Source organism: Stylophora pistillata, chromosome 9, assembly GCF_964205215.1.
Source record: "Stylophora pistillata chromosome 9, jaStyPist1.2, whole genome shotgun sequence".
NCBI lineage: Eukaryota > Metazoa > Cnidaria > Anthozoa > Scleractinia > Pocilloporidae > Stylophora > Stylophora pistillata.
The window spans coordinates 30,779,508-30,794,029 of record NC_142527.1 but is presented as its reverse complement, the minus strand read 5'-3'; the positions used below and the strand labels follow the sequence as shown (position 1 = coordinate 30,794,029).

Genomic DNA, 14,522 nt, shown 5'->3' with positions numbered 1-14,522 from the left:
GCTTCTAATCGTTTTACATTTTATGCCAAACTAGCAGCCTCTCTTATGCCAAAAGAGCAGCCTCTCTTTCGAAGCCAAATCCGCCACGGGATATGCCATAGAAATCGTCTTAATAAAATGAAAAATATTCCAGCGCCGCATAAACTTAACCTTGGCAGCTAATCATCCTTCCACACCATTCTGCCCACACAGCAAGAGATAATAAATTCGTTGCACGCAAATTGCCTTGCTTTTAGAGTTGATTCGGAGAGGGTTTGACTCCTGCCGCGTGGTGTCATTCAGAACTCTCGAGGGGCCAACCCCGGGCATTTGATGGAAGAGGAGAACTAGAGTTCAATCAATTACAACTAAAAAAAAAAACTCATGAAAGGTTTATTTGCAAGTAAAATCCCAGGGCTTTAAATATTTGAAATAATTAAATAATATTTGATTAGGAACGTTTCTACTCAATATGTCAGCGGGTGACGAAATTGAACCTTTCCAGGCATAAAAGGAAAAAAAAAAAAGTTAGATGCTTAGTCATTGATCATAAGGCTGTTAGTTTTATTTTTTCACTTTTGCTGATTTTGTTCTTTGGCAAAATTTTACAAAAGAAATGATCCTCTTGATTTACTTAATTGTGGTTATTCCTAAAGTAATATTTCCTGTTGGTTGGACTGAACTGACGATGCATTGGGAACTACGGATGTCTTAAAATTGAAAAAACACTAGATCTTTCCCGTACGTCCTTCATAAAATGTGAAGAATTCAAAGAAAATTCAGTGGAACATTCATCATGAGCGAACGTGATATACTCAGCTCCATACGAAATTGCGTGAGAACTTTTTAAGCAAGGAAGCCCTCAGACAAAGTCAACAATAACTTGTTTACATATAGAATACAGGAAATATCTGTTAATTTAGAAGTAAAATGTCACCAACAGCTAATTTCGAAATTGGAGTCGGTGTTCACCATCATGGCATTTTTAGTAAAACAAATTCAAATCTGGGACTTAAATGATAAAAAAGTTATTTTTATTATGTCAGTGGTTAGTGCATGCAGATAGAATTTATCCTTTTGATTGCTGCTCTTCATCATTATTCCTCGCTAACCAACACTGATTACGTCTTTGACGAATAAGGCCAAAGGGATTCTGGATTCATGTCCAACTGAAACACCAAAAATCACATTTGAGCTAATTAAATAAACAGAAGCATGTTCTTAAACAAACATGCTTTTCTCCTGCGTGAAATGCTCTGTCGCGGTTTGAGCTTAAATTTTTAAGATGAAATAATTTCAGCGATAAGCATGAGAAAATAAGCTGATGATAGCTGATAAAGAAGATAAAACCATTTTTTATTGTCATTGGGTTCAAATCAATCAATCCAAGGGCGATGTATATCTGTCATGGACTCACTCACACCGGAAAACTACATTTCCGATGTTTTCATTTGTGTATTTGCTTTTCTTTGTAGCTGTTGATTTGGTTTTATCATGATTTTATAAGATATGGAAAGAAAAGAAATATTTACTCGCATATTCATCTCCTGATTCATTTTAATTTCAGATTTAAATCAAAATTAATTGAATGTTACAAGTGGTGATTTATCTAGAAGATCGATTTCAGTTCGTTCATCCACTGCAAGGCAATCAGTAGATTCCGGGAGGAATACTTTAAACTGATTTGGCTGGACAAATTGTTTTCCTAAAGGTATGGAACTGTTCAGGATATCTTTTACGCTATGTTTTCAAAGTATTTATTCATAACTTCATGAAAGACTATGAGGGAACTGAATTTGGGATTCTACATCCTCTAATCTGACTATTTAGTTTTCCTTCTTGCCCCGACTAAAAGCAATTCGTGGTCGAAGCTGGGCCATGTTGGTGTATTCCAGTTAGATAACTTTCAACATGGCAGTACAATTGATGTAGATTTTGAACCTACTTGTCGAATTACAAACAGATACTTTTGGGTTTTTTGTCACGAGCGTGCGGAAAGTATGATCCTCTTTTTCTGAGCAATTTTCTGTATTTGTGCACCGATATCGATCTTAAAATTTAGCATTCTTTTCAATCTGTTGAAACCAACACATACGACACTTTTGATAATGTAGATCATAGCAGCACGAAGAAAGCATATAACATAACACGAAGAAAGCACGAAGAAAGCATGTAACATGACAACCTAGTTAGACCTAGCTGATTTTCTAGGCGGTTTTCTGAAGAGCATTGGTACACGAAATCCGAAATTCTAGTTCCATTTATCTAAGTTCTATATTTCTAGGTTCCATTTTTCTAGGTTCTATTTTCCACGCTCGCGACTGAAGCGAATAAAGTCTTTCTTTATATCATATCGCGCCATCTTTTTTAGTCATAGTTCTTTCCTTTCCTTTTTCTTTTTAGTTCCTTTTAGGCGTAGTTCTTGGAAGAAATAGAAGAAAGAATCGCTTGGGTCGACACATTGTTAACTATAAAGTGTTGACTCGACTTAAAATTGCAGCTCCTTGTTCTTACAAATTAAAGCCACCGCTTTTAAAATCTATATATTTCATAATCGACATCGTTACCTTAACTTGCGATGTGCGATTTCACTTTATGAGACTGGGTCGGTCAACCGAATATATAGTCACCGTAACGAAATCTCGATTTCCTTTGACGTGGGCATAATTTTCTTCACGTTTGCAGCTCAAATGTTCGATTAAGTTTTCACTGATATACTTCATGAGTTAATAATATCGCATTCGAAAACATTTCTACGAGAATACTTTACCTTTGACATGATCGCGATCAAAGAATTTGATTGTTCAGTTATTTAAAGAGATACATGCTACAGGGGCGTAGCCAGGATTTTTCAAAGGGGGGGGGTCCACAGAGGCTACTCACCAGATTGTTATGTCGACCTCCCCGCCGTGCATGTTTTACTTAATGTTACAGTTTTGGGATGAGCAGTGAGAGTATAGTGGGCAGGCCAAGATGTTGTCATGGCGTTTTCACCACCTGAATATTGTAGGTTGTTTGCTCAAAAGAAGGCTTACCAAGGGGGGGGGGTGGTCACGGGCACCCCAGGACCCCCCTGGCTACGCCCTTGTGTTAGGCGAAGAATAAGAGATGAAAACCGGTAACCCGGAAATTTTACCCAAAACTGGAACTTGAAACTATGATTTAACGGCGCGGAGAATCTAAACTGTGAACTCAAGTGCACTGACATCAGCGCTAATGGGAGACTTCTAAAAAAAAATTATGAAAAATCAAGAAAAAAAAAGTGCCTTGAAGTGGATAAGATCAAGTTTGTCTTCTTCTGGAAGAACTGACCTATCACTGAGAGATGACGATATATCCAAATTTCCCATCACTGACCAAGTTGACGAGATTATCATATAATCAAGTTAATACGAACGTGTTCTCGTGATGGCATTTTGTAATTATACGAATTAAACCAATACGAGAAAGGAAATCTAAATAAAGGGTCCTCCGCATTCCGCAGGAAGAGATTTTTCGACGACTCTGTCGCCGTCTGTCTCTCTTTCCAAAAAGGTTTCATCATGAGGAGATTAGTCAAAACCTGAGCGGCCGATGGATAACATGGAAATGGAATTTAAGGTCAAAATCTTGATAGTGGGTAGAAGCAACTATGTGAGCAATGTTTGATGTTCGATCAGGGTTGGCTCCCGATTGTTGCTCACAGGTCATCCATCAAACAAGGGCGAGGTGAATACTTTAACTGAAAAAAATATCCATGTCAAGCCTTATTACTTAGATAAGTAATCATGGACTAAAAAATATTAAGGGAAAAAAATTCGTTGCCTATTGGCTGATATTTCCTTCAGAGTGACCTTGAGAATCACTGATCTGCTAGACGAAATATCGCTTTCGACTGAAGGTTTATTGAATAACAATATTGGAATTTACTTTAATGAAGCAGAGCTTCAGGGAATGATATTCCAGGCTCAGCTTTACAATCTGCTATAACAAGGATATAATGAATGAAAAAATTACAAACTCTTTAAATGGAAGTCGGAAAGGTCAGTAAAGAAAGGCTTGAAGAATTTTGAAAACCTCAGTTGAAGTACCGCTCCATGATTTATTGATTTTAAACTAAACACAGCACTGGTTGGTGTCCACGCTATTCAGTTTACGAACCTCCTCGCATCTAGCTCTTTCGGTCCAGCTTTGGAACTTAAGAAACTTACCCAGTTTATTCGAGCTTTGTACAGCCAAGGTCAAAGTAAATTTTTTGGCACTGGGGTTCGGATGATGAATTAGCAAGTCTGTATCACCAATCTTCAATTCTTTACCAGGCTAAGCAACATTAGAATATGCTCTTTAAAAGCTTTTACAAAATCTCCCCAAATTGCAAACGATCGCAAACTTCCTGCGCAAGATGATCTGTGAGACCTGATCCTTTCATGAATTAATGTTAACTATTATGTAGCCCCACATATTTGGATCATTTCGTCGCCCTTTGTCCAGAAAATAAGGCTGTGATGATAAGTGTCTCGTTTTGCGTCAGTCTTGCTGTTTTTTTGCGTAGGAGGTCTTTGGTCAGCGTGCATACTTCAGATTCTTATTTGAAGGGGTCAGTCTGTGGTCATCAATATTTCCTGTTACACTGACCGGAAATTGTTATAAAAGTAAGCACGTGCTTATAATTTTGTTGTCTCAAACCGCAAATGAACGTGAAAAGTCGATCGACCTCGTTCACTCTCTCGCATTTTCCAGTCTTTGGGTGACGTGCGACTGTTAGACGCAGATCTGCTTTGTCACCAGCATCTGCGTCCGTCCCGTCTCCGGCCGGAGTGGGTGCGCGCTAGGAAATCTTATCTTGTTTATCTTGAAAAAAAAAATGCGAAACTCTCTTTTTTCGCAATATTGCGAGATGATCAGGTAACAAAACAACAGATAGGTGAAGCATGAGAACAAATCGTATTAAATCTTAGAAAAACTTAGATGACTGATGAAGAATTTGATAAAAGCGCATTCTGTTCTGCACGCCCAAAATTTTTAAATCCAATAGAAAAAAAAGAAAATTCTACAAACGAGTACTTAGCTAGAGGAATTTAGGAACTTTATGTCTCACAATGCAGAATTATCTACTCTCTAGCGTAAATTTCAAAACTCTTATCTATTTTTATATCGTTACATTATCATTATATATGTACACGTTCAGATGTTGTACATATGTTGTATGAGTTTGGAAAAGCCCCAGAGTCACTTTCCTTAACAAGCTGTGATCCAATTAGAGTGAAGTAACCTTTATGATATACCATTTCCGTTGCGATTCCACTATTCCCGTGAGAGCGAAAACTTCATTTTACGTCGGTTTAAAGGTCTTTGATTGCACGGAAAACCATTGTTACAGCTGAGATTATTGCACATCTATTCGATCATCTCAAAAAATAAATTTGAATTTTTTTTTTAAATTCACAGATAAATTTAAAAGAATATTTGAGGTTTGTAATCGGCTTAGTAACATAACTCTAAGACTCATCCAGATGATAATGTTCCATCTTTCATGGTGGGTGCAAAAAAAGGGCGCGGCTGTGTGATGATTCCCTCATTGGCGAAATATTGCTATGATGACATTTCCTGTCGTATTTGTTGCCAATCAGTTATAAAAAAGACTCGCATTTCATATTGACGGCAGAAAATTAACAAGCACCTTGAACACAGAACACGCGGATTGAAGCTCTTTAGACCGAGGCTTTCTAGATTTTACTGTTACTGTCTTTCTATAGACATAAACGAAGAAAAGTTAAAGTAAGTCTCAATTTTGTAGAATTCACAATTCAAGCGCTTTTTCAGTTTGTGATATCACTCTCTGTGTATGCATCATCGAGTTTTAATACGCGTGAGGCGTATTTAAATTTGGAATATCGGCGCGTTTTCATTCTGTTTAGACTGTTCAAAATATTTCGCAATGCCTCTGTCACTTTTAGTATGATAGAATTGTCCACGACTAATTCCTGGAGGGCTCTATCAGTGGAGAAGAAATACTTCAGAGGTCACATAGATCACTCGTGTCTTAATGCTGCTTAATGTTTTCCATCAGTCGATATTAAACATTACGGGTAATGAAATGCAAATAAGATATAAACTGTAGGGCCTTTTATCTGTCTAATTTTACTTTGCGTGCTAAATCACGTCCTTTCCTCGAACATTGCACGTCCCGCCAGGTTTCCTCGAAAGCAAAGGAAACTAATTCGATTTCTGTTGTAAAGCGTGCGAGTAAGTTTTTTGTGCTCCTTGCCTCCCTATTCCATTCATCGTCTCCTTTCACAAGAAAGCTATTTGAAACATACAATCAGGAGTGACAGTTATTTACCATTTTCTACATCATATAGAAAAGTGCCCGATCGCCGCTCTCTAGCATGTTTGTCGTCTTTTTTGTTTAATGATGTCAAAAGATGAGTAGTCGAAAGACAATGCATGAATTTCACGTATTACAGATTCTTGTTATTGTTTATTTAATTGGTATTGTACTACAGCGCTTTAACATTACATTGCATGCTGGGTAGTAGTTGCTTGAAGTGTTCACGCATTGTATGAAGTGGTATTGAAAAGGCGGTTAAATTTAAATATTGCCCTGGAGTCTTTTCAAATAGGCGTTGTTTATCTATCACCTAAGACACGCCAAATTAGGATGAGTCGGAGAAACCTGAAGCACTCGAAAGTCGTTATAAAGAACGGCGCGACTATAGCGTTGCTACATTTGTCGAACGCAATATGGCGATGTAAGTTCGATTTTCTTTTCAAGGGGGCACAGGGTAACTGAATAGAAAGTTTAGGAGTGTTACTTAGCAAGTTGTTGTTGGTTAAGATTGTTTGAACAGCTTGTTTGCTTTCAACTGCTCTTGAACCTCATCATTTGGGGTTTCTCTGCAGGTCCACATCGAAACCCAACGAAGGAAAAGTGGAGTCAGCAATGACATTTCTTCACGCTATCGTGCTTCTAGTTTTAGTTGGTAAGATTATTAAGCTCCTCTTGCTCATTGTATAACTAAGACACTAGATCAGTAGGTTAAAAATTTAAATGGAAACAAAATGTATTCATAGTCGACGGAAAATGAGCATGGATATTGCAGTTCAGCTTAACTCAAGCTTGATTTTGTGAGCAAGTTCATTTGATGAGTCGGGTGTAAATTCAGGTAGGCTAAGTTCGTTTTGTGACGTACGTGTTTGGCTGAATTTTTGCACAGTTAAAGGGGTTTTGTGTATCTGCAAAGGGTTTTATTTGAACAAAGTAACTTTCACTAGCAGAGGGGACTGAATTGTGATTAAACAATGGGCAAACTTTTTGTCTTTGCATTTGAATGTATGCGTTCAGTTTTTCACAAGCGTGACAATATTTATCACACTAATAATAAATGTTTCCTCTTTCACTTCCATTGATGTTGCTGTTGAATTGTGCTTAATTAATCAAATTGTCTATCCCTAAATCTGAACCTGCCGTCCCTTTTGAAATTTTCAGGTTAGTTTTGTACTAAAACCCTCAATTTTTTTACTTTGAAGAACCCATTACCTTGGAATTCAATTTTTCTTTATGAGGTGGGTGGGTATAGATTTCTGTGACAGAAGAGTAGTCTGTTAAAAATTGTGGAAATTTTAAGGCATCCAATTACCGTATCTCTTTCCAGCCTTTGTAATTATTTAAATTAAGATTAATAACAGTTTTTCATGTGCTTTTTTTGTCCTGAAAGGTGACATTCAGTGCTCTCCAGTGAAAGGGAATTTTTCTTTTCTGGTTAATCAAGACTTGGAAGTGAGAACAGCATACACAGCCTTTGACCGTACTGCTGTGTTTAACTGTACAACCAATGATGCAACTGCTAAAGTCACATTGAATCGAACTGACGGCCAGCTTAGACAAGAAAAAATTACCAGGAATGGTGCAGTCTTTACTATTCATGGCATCACAAGGCACGATGCTGGTCACTACTTGTGTGTTGCTAAAAGGAAGAATGGACAAGCTATTACCAGAAAGATCTTATTATATATTGATTCCAGTAAGTTCATTTTCTTTTCTAAGAATCTCAAAGGATTGTAGTGATGTTACAGGGCTACTTTAAGAGCAATAAGAAATAGCTGTTACTTTGTATTTGAGACTTTCAAATGTATGCAAAATGAAGTTGGCAAATTATTAAAACAATGTAATCAATTATTTTGCTTTGATTTCTATATGTTAACTTCTCTATCTCCCTCTCTCTTTTTTCAGGAAATCCTAGTGTGAAAATTGTCCCTCATAGGAATAGCCGAGTTTTAATTGGTTCCCATCTTAATTACACCTGTGAGGGTACAGTGGGAAAGCTGACCTGGCTAAAAGATGGCATGGACCTTCCAACAGACAAATTGCCAGGTGTCAGTGTCCTCTCTTCCCATGGTCCTAATGGGATTTTGGAAAAGGATCTGGACATTTTGCAGGCTGACCTTGTACATAGTGGGAGATACACTTGTCTGTTAACTTTCAGAGGAAAGAAATTTTTTCAGTATGTAGAAGTCAGCGTCAAAGGTAAAATTTTGTTAAAGCCAAACATTTCATTGGTAATCCCTGTAGCTTCCTTGAATGATTTTTACCCCTTGTCTTTTTTTTTTTTTTTTTTTTTAATGAAAGTCATTGTTGCCCAATTCTTTTAACTTATGAGACAGTGATGGTCCGTACAAATTTTCAAAGTAGTTTTTTTTATCAGCTCTTTTAATTGTGAACAGTGGCAGAGCGTGTCCATTCTTTTTAAGAGCTCAAGTATTGGAATCTTTATTTCAACTCAGTTTTTTTTTTTTAATGTACTCAAACCTACATGTAAATCTGTATGCAAGGAAGATGTTTGATGACCTTGTAACTTCTTAAGAGTTTGGTATGATGATTTTTTTTCATTTAGCTCCAGAACCTGCAAGTATCACATCTGAAACACCCCATCATCAATTTCTTAATGACACAGACAGTGGTCCAAATATAAAACTTGACTGCCTTGTCAGTGGCTTCCCTATACCAAAGATAACATGGACAAAAGATGGCAAAGAGATAAAGAAGTGTTATAAAAATCACCCATGTGACACCCAGACTCGGCAATATATCTTAACATCCCAGAATAGTTTGATCATTCGAAAGCATCTCAAACTTGATGAGCAAGGAGTGTATCGCTGTGAAGCAGAGAATTCTTTTGGAAGGGTTTTCAAAGAGTTTATTCTTGATCATCCAAGTGAGTCATTGTTCAATACTCGTTCTGACTGTTCTATTAGTATGATCTAATTGTGGAAACAAGTCAGATAGTTTGGAAGGTTGGGGTTTATGCTTTTACTGGAATGTTTTAATCTGAGGGGTTCATTGAGATAAAGACAGGTTAAACAGATAGAATAGTTACACCTTGAAGTGTGTTGTGTTACATGAAGAGTCAAACCACTGACTACAATGATTGTGTTTTCTTTAATTGGACAAGAATAGTGAAACAAGAAAAATTTTAAATCTCTGTCTAACTTGAGCTGAAAGCTATTTTATGGTGAAGACCTCAAGTTTGTGGTTTCTTGAGTATTTTTCCTTTACAATGGCAGATCTAGGTCAGGTTCAGAGTTCAGTTGCCCAAAACTGAAGTACCTCCAAAACAAAAAAAAGAAAGAAAAAAGGTTGTCATCACCTTTGCGCTCAATTCTCGTTATCGGATCTTGTTAACTATTTACATCCCAACATTAATATACAAGTTCCCTATACTATTCCCTGTGCATTCCCCATACTATCCCTGTGCATTCCCCATACTATTCCCTGTGCATTCCCCATACTATTCCCTGTGCATTCCTCATACTTTTCCCTGTGCATTCCCCATACTATTCCCTGTGCATTCCCCATACTATTCCCTGTGCATTCCCCATACTATTCCCTGTGCATTCCCCATACTATTCCCTGTGCATTCCCCATACTATTCCTTGTGCATTCCCCATACTATTTCCTGTGCATTCCCCATACTATTCCCTGCGCATTCCCCATACTATTCCCTGTGCATTCCCCATACTATTCCCTGCGCATTCCCCATACTATTCCCTGTGAATTCCCCATACTATTCCCTGTGCATTCCCATACTATTCCCTGTGCATTCCCCATACTATTCCCTGTGCATTCCCCATACTATTCCCTGCGCATTCCCCATACTATTCCCTGCGCATTCCCCGTACTATTCCTTGCGCATTCCCCGTACTATTCCCTGCGCATTCCCCGTACTATTCCCTGCGCATTCCTCATACTATTCCTTGCGCATTCCCCATACTATTCTCTGCACATTCCCCCTACTATTCCCTGTGCATTCCCCATACTATTCCCTGCGCATTCCCCATACTATTCCTTGTGCATTCCCCATACTATTCCCTGTGCATTCCCCATACTATTCCCTGTGCATTCCCCATACTATTCCCTGCGCATTCCCCATACTATTCCCTGCGCATTCCCCGTACTATTCCTTGCGCATTCCCCGTACTATTCCCTGCGCATTCCCCGTACTATTCCCTGCGCATTCCTCATACTATTCCTTGCGCATTCCCCATACTATTCTCTGCACATTCCCCCTACTATTCCCTGTGCATTCCCCATACTATTCCCTGCGCATTCCCCATACTATTCCTTGTGCATTCCCCATACTATTCCCTGTGCATTCCCCATACTATTCCCTGCGCATTCCCCATACTATTCCCTGTGCATTCCCCATACTATTCCCTGCGCATTCCCCATACTATTCTTTGTGCATTCCCCATACTATTCCCTGCGCATTCCCCATACTATTCCCTGCACATTCCCCATACTATTCTCTGTGCATTCCCCATACCATTCCCTGTGCATTCCCCATACTGTTCCCTGCACATTCCCCCTACTATTCCCTGTGCATTCCCCATACTATTCCCTGCGCATTCCCCATACTATTCCCTGCACATTCCCCATACTATTCCTTGCGCATTCCCCATACTATTCCCTGCACACTTCCCATACTATTCTCTGTGCATTCCCCATACTATCCCTGTGCATTCCCCATACTATTCTCTGCACATTCCCCATACTATTCCCTGTGGATTCCCCATACTATTCCCTGCACATTCCCCATACTATTCTCTGTGCATTCCCCATACTATTCCCTGTGCATTCCCCATACTATTCCCTGCACATTCCCCCTACTATTCTCTGTGCATTCCCCATACTATTACCTGCGCATTCCCCATACTATTCCCTGCACATTCCCCCTACTATTCCCTGTGCATTTCCCATACTATTCCCTGCGCATTCCCCATACTATTCCCTGCACATTCCCCATACTATTCCCTGTGCATTCCCCATACTATTCCCTGTGCATTCCCCATACTATTCCCTGCGCATTCCCCATACTATTGCCTGCACATTCCCCATACTATTTCCTGCACATTCCCCATACTATTCCCTGTGCATTCCCCATACTATTCCCTGTGCATTCCCCATACTATTCCCTGCACATTCCCCATACTATTCTCTGTGCATTCCCCATACTATTCCCTGTGCATTCCCCATACTATTCCCTGTGCATTCCCCATGCTATTCCCTGCGCATTCCCCATACTATTCCCTGCACATTCCCCATACTATTTCCTGCACATTCCCCATACTATTCCCTGTGCATTCCCCATACCATTCCCTGTGCATTCCCCATACTATTCCCTGCGCTTTCCCCATACTATTCCCTGCACATTCCCCATACTATTCTCTGTGCATTCCCCATACTATTCCCTGTGCATTCCCCATACTATTCCCTGTGCATTCCCCTTTGCTACTCACATCAATAATTTATCTAACAATCAAGAGTGATCATTTCTTGTATTCTCATTACCATAATGTGTAATTCAGGGGTTATATTGTAAGGAGACACTAGATGCTGGTCTCTCTTACAGGTTAAAGGGTTAAAGTGGAGTCTGATTTCCATCAACAGGTCCTAAGATAAACGTACCAGCTGCAGTCGGAATTGTGGAATGGCACAGCGGGCAGCAGAAGTCAATTGTCTTTTCATGTAATGTTGCACGAGGTACTCCGAGGCTACAATTTAAGTGGTACATAAGATATAGGCAGTTTTTTTTACAAAGTGGGTGGTTATCCATTAACAATCCATTTTTCCACGGGTGTTTCAGTCAAACAGACAAGGCAAGAAGCAGCAGCCTAGAAACACCTGGGAAACAAGTATCTTCGTGTTTCAGCATATGCGAGTACTATAAACCTTGCGAAATAGGCTGCTCCGTGGAAAATGATTATGGAAAGGATGAAAAGGTGCTTTTTGAAGTTCGCAAAAAAAAGGAAAATGGAAAATGATTATGTAAAGGATGATAAGGTGCTTTTTAAAGTTCGCAATAAATCATAAGAATTTGTTTGCTTTCAAGTCTTCCTAGGCTTTACATCTTTACGCGTGGTGCTTACTAGGTAAGACTCTGGCATGCGTGCTTAGTGGTAAACAATTAAGCAGTTGAGTTGCTTGTACAGGGCTGCTTCTAAAAATTTTGTCCTACAAAAGCGTACGCGCCAACGGGCTGCGTGGCTCAACGAGCACCTGAATGTAGTTCAGTGGATCGAAGTTCTCGTTGCCCTCACAGTAGATCACTTAAACGCTTTTATTTCCTCTAGATAATCCTCTTTAAAGGCTAAAAGCCCGTGAACTTTCATCAATGAAACAGTTACTACCCATCAAATTTTCGTTACTCTCGTGAGCGCGCGAGATCACGCTTTTGTAGGAAAAACTTTAGTTAAACACCAGGCTCCGGTTGTTCAAAGCGCAGATAGCGCTATCCAACGGATAAATCACTATCCAGCGGATAAGTGTTACCAGAATGTACTGCGCTATCCACCGGATAGAGATTTATCCAGTGTATAGCGTTATCCATCCTTCGAACAACCGGGGCCTGTTTGACACGGAAGGAATTCATTACGCGATATACTCAAACTGTAGATCAGCTTTTGTTGGTTGGCTGAGTGTCATAAAATCTTGATGCTTTTGCATTATCAGTAACTAATCCTAGTTTTTAAACTTTTACAAATGTGGCTTTTTATTGCAGTGCTATTGTAATGTTCCGAAATTTTCCGAAAACTGAAAATGTATCTCGCTGATAAGCTTCAGTTTGTTACCTTCATTGATTCTTTAATCGATATCAAATGTGTTATACGTCACATGTGTATTTATCCATGTAAAGTGCGCTCTTTCAGCGACACAAACTGCGTTTGTTACAAAACCATTCGTGTAGTCGGCATCCAAGACAAATCGCTGCACGTAGTTCTTTTATGGCTGCGATCTTTTCGAAAATTCCAACCATCTCATTTTTGTGCGCTTGTGGGGGGGGGGGAGAGGGAGGACAAAATTCTGCCGTTAAATCAAAGATTTTCGTAAACTTCCACTGATCAAAGGACGCAGTTAGCTATGGGTGCGTTGAGGAGTGTTTTTTTTTTTTCCTCATTTGGAATGAAAACGAACAACTGAATGTGCAGTGGTTTATGGTTGTCGAAATCTGATATGGCATTTACTTTCCTCGACTTAGCTTTCACATTGAATTCACTCTTTCTCTTAACCTTTTTTTTTTTTTTTTTGGTTTGAAGTGATTAGTGAAAACGATTGACATAGAACTCAAACCTCGTTTGTTCGTCCAATGTGCTTACTACTAAGGCCGTGAAAGTGTCTACGACTAGCTAGTAAAGTAAAGTTTTTTAAGTAATTTAACCTCACATTGAGGGTTTCATTGTAAAGCAGTATATGCTATTTCCTCGTCTATTTGTATTTACCACTTGTTTGTTGTCGAAATAATCAATGAAATTTTCATCAAGGTTATTTACTTGTGCATGAGATCAGATTTTTCAAGATTGCTGTGTTAATTCTGAATGTATCTGAATAAAGACCATTTACTGACAGAAGTATATCATTACTTGAAATTGTTCGATCCTTTTCGGTGAAGTCAGTCGCGCGGGTCCAAAAAAATCAGGGGAAAAAAGCTGATGTTAGCGCGCCGCGGGAAGAGAGACGCCCAAAAAGCGTCTCGGCGTCTCTCCAAGAGTTCCCCGTGGCACTCAAACAGCAATTTCTTTCCACTGATTTTTTTTTGGTTCGCGCAACGGACTTCGTCGAAAAGGAGGGACTGTTCGTACTCTATTCATAGCCCCTCGAAAAGGGAGAAAAGTGCTGCACTGAGGGGTGGAAACCAACTACTCAGCTTTTTTTCTCTTTTTGTTTTACTTTTAAAGTTGGACCCCACTGGTCGTGAAATACTTTCAAAAGTAATCTCTCGTGATAGCAAGGTAAAATAGAAACTTTCTGATGATAATTAGGACAATTTCTAAACATTTGACATTTTGTCCATAAATGATTTTCCAAATGAATACGATTGAACAACGACGGAGTATATTTGACAACCTTGCGGTGTCACGACAGATGCTATTACTACAGAGCGGGAGTTTAGATTGTGTATTAGTATAATTTTAGAGCTGAACAAAGAGTTTCCAGCAATCTGATTGGTCGAGCGGTTCCTTGCATGACGCTATATAAACCGCTCCACGCGGTTTATATAAAATGTTAA

The 14,522-nt window shown here is 39.1% G+C and overlaps 1 protein-coding gene across 3 annotated transcripts; it reads left to right on the top strand.

Moving 5' to 3' along the window:
- The first annotated feature begins 1,481 nt into the window (after positions 1-1,481).
- On the top strand, positions 1,482-13,863 carry LOC111335488 (MAM domain-containing glycosylphosphatidylinositol anchor protein 2). 3 transcript variants are annotated; one of them, XM_022941396.2, is made up of 6 exons: positions 1,482-1,690; positions 6,862-6,941; positions 7,677-7,982; positions 8,192-8,485; positions 8,853-9,173; positions 11,906-13,863. In XM_022941396.2, exons 2-6 carry the CDS (start codon positions 6,902-6,904, stop codon positions 12,277-12,279), a joined length of 1,335 nt encoding a protein of 444 aa, XP_022797131.1. In that variant the 5' UTR covers positions 1,482-1,690; positions 6,862-6,901; the 3' UTR covers positions 12,280-13,863. The 3 variants fall into 3 exon arrangements, with proteins under 3 accessions (XP_022797131.1, XP_088590494.1, XP_022797129.1); XM_088734368.1 differs by lacking the exon at positions 1,482-1,690 and adding an exon at positions 5,578-5,736; XM_022941394.2 differs by lacking the exon at positions 1,482-1,690 and adding an exon at positions 6,514-6,710.
- The last annotated feature ends 659 nt before the right edge of the window (positions 13,864-14,522 follow it).

What these genes read in the sequence shown, in the direction of transcription:
- LOC111335488 (XM_022941394.2), top strand. An exon ending in CGTGCTTCTAGTTTTAGTTG is followed by an intron (nt 6,942 to 7,676) that starts GTAAGATTATTA and finishes TTGTCCTGAAAG; the next exon opens with GTGACATTCAGTGCTCTCCA. An exon ending in TGTAGAAGTCAGCGTCAAAG is followed by an intron (nt 8,486 to 8,852) that starts GTAAAATTTTGT and finishes TTTTTCATTTAG; the next exon opens with CTCCAGAACCTGCAAGTATC.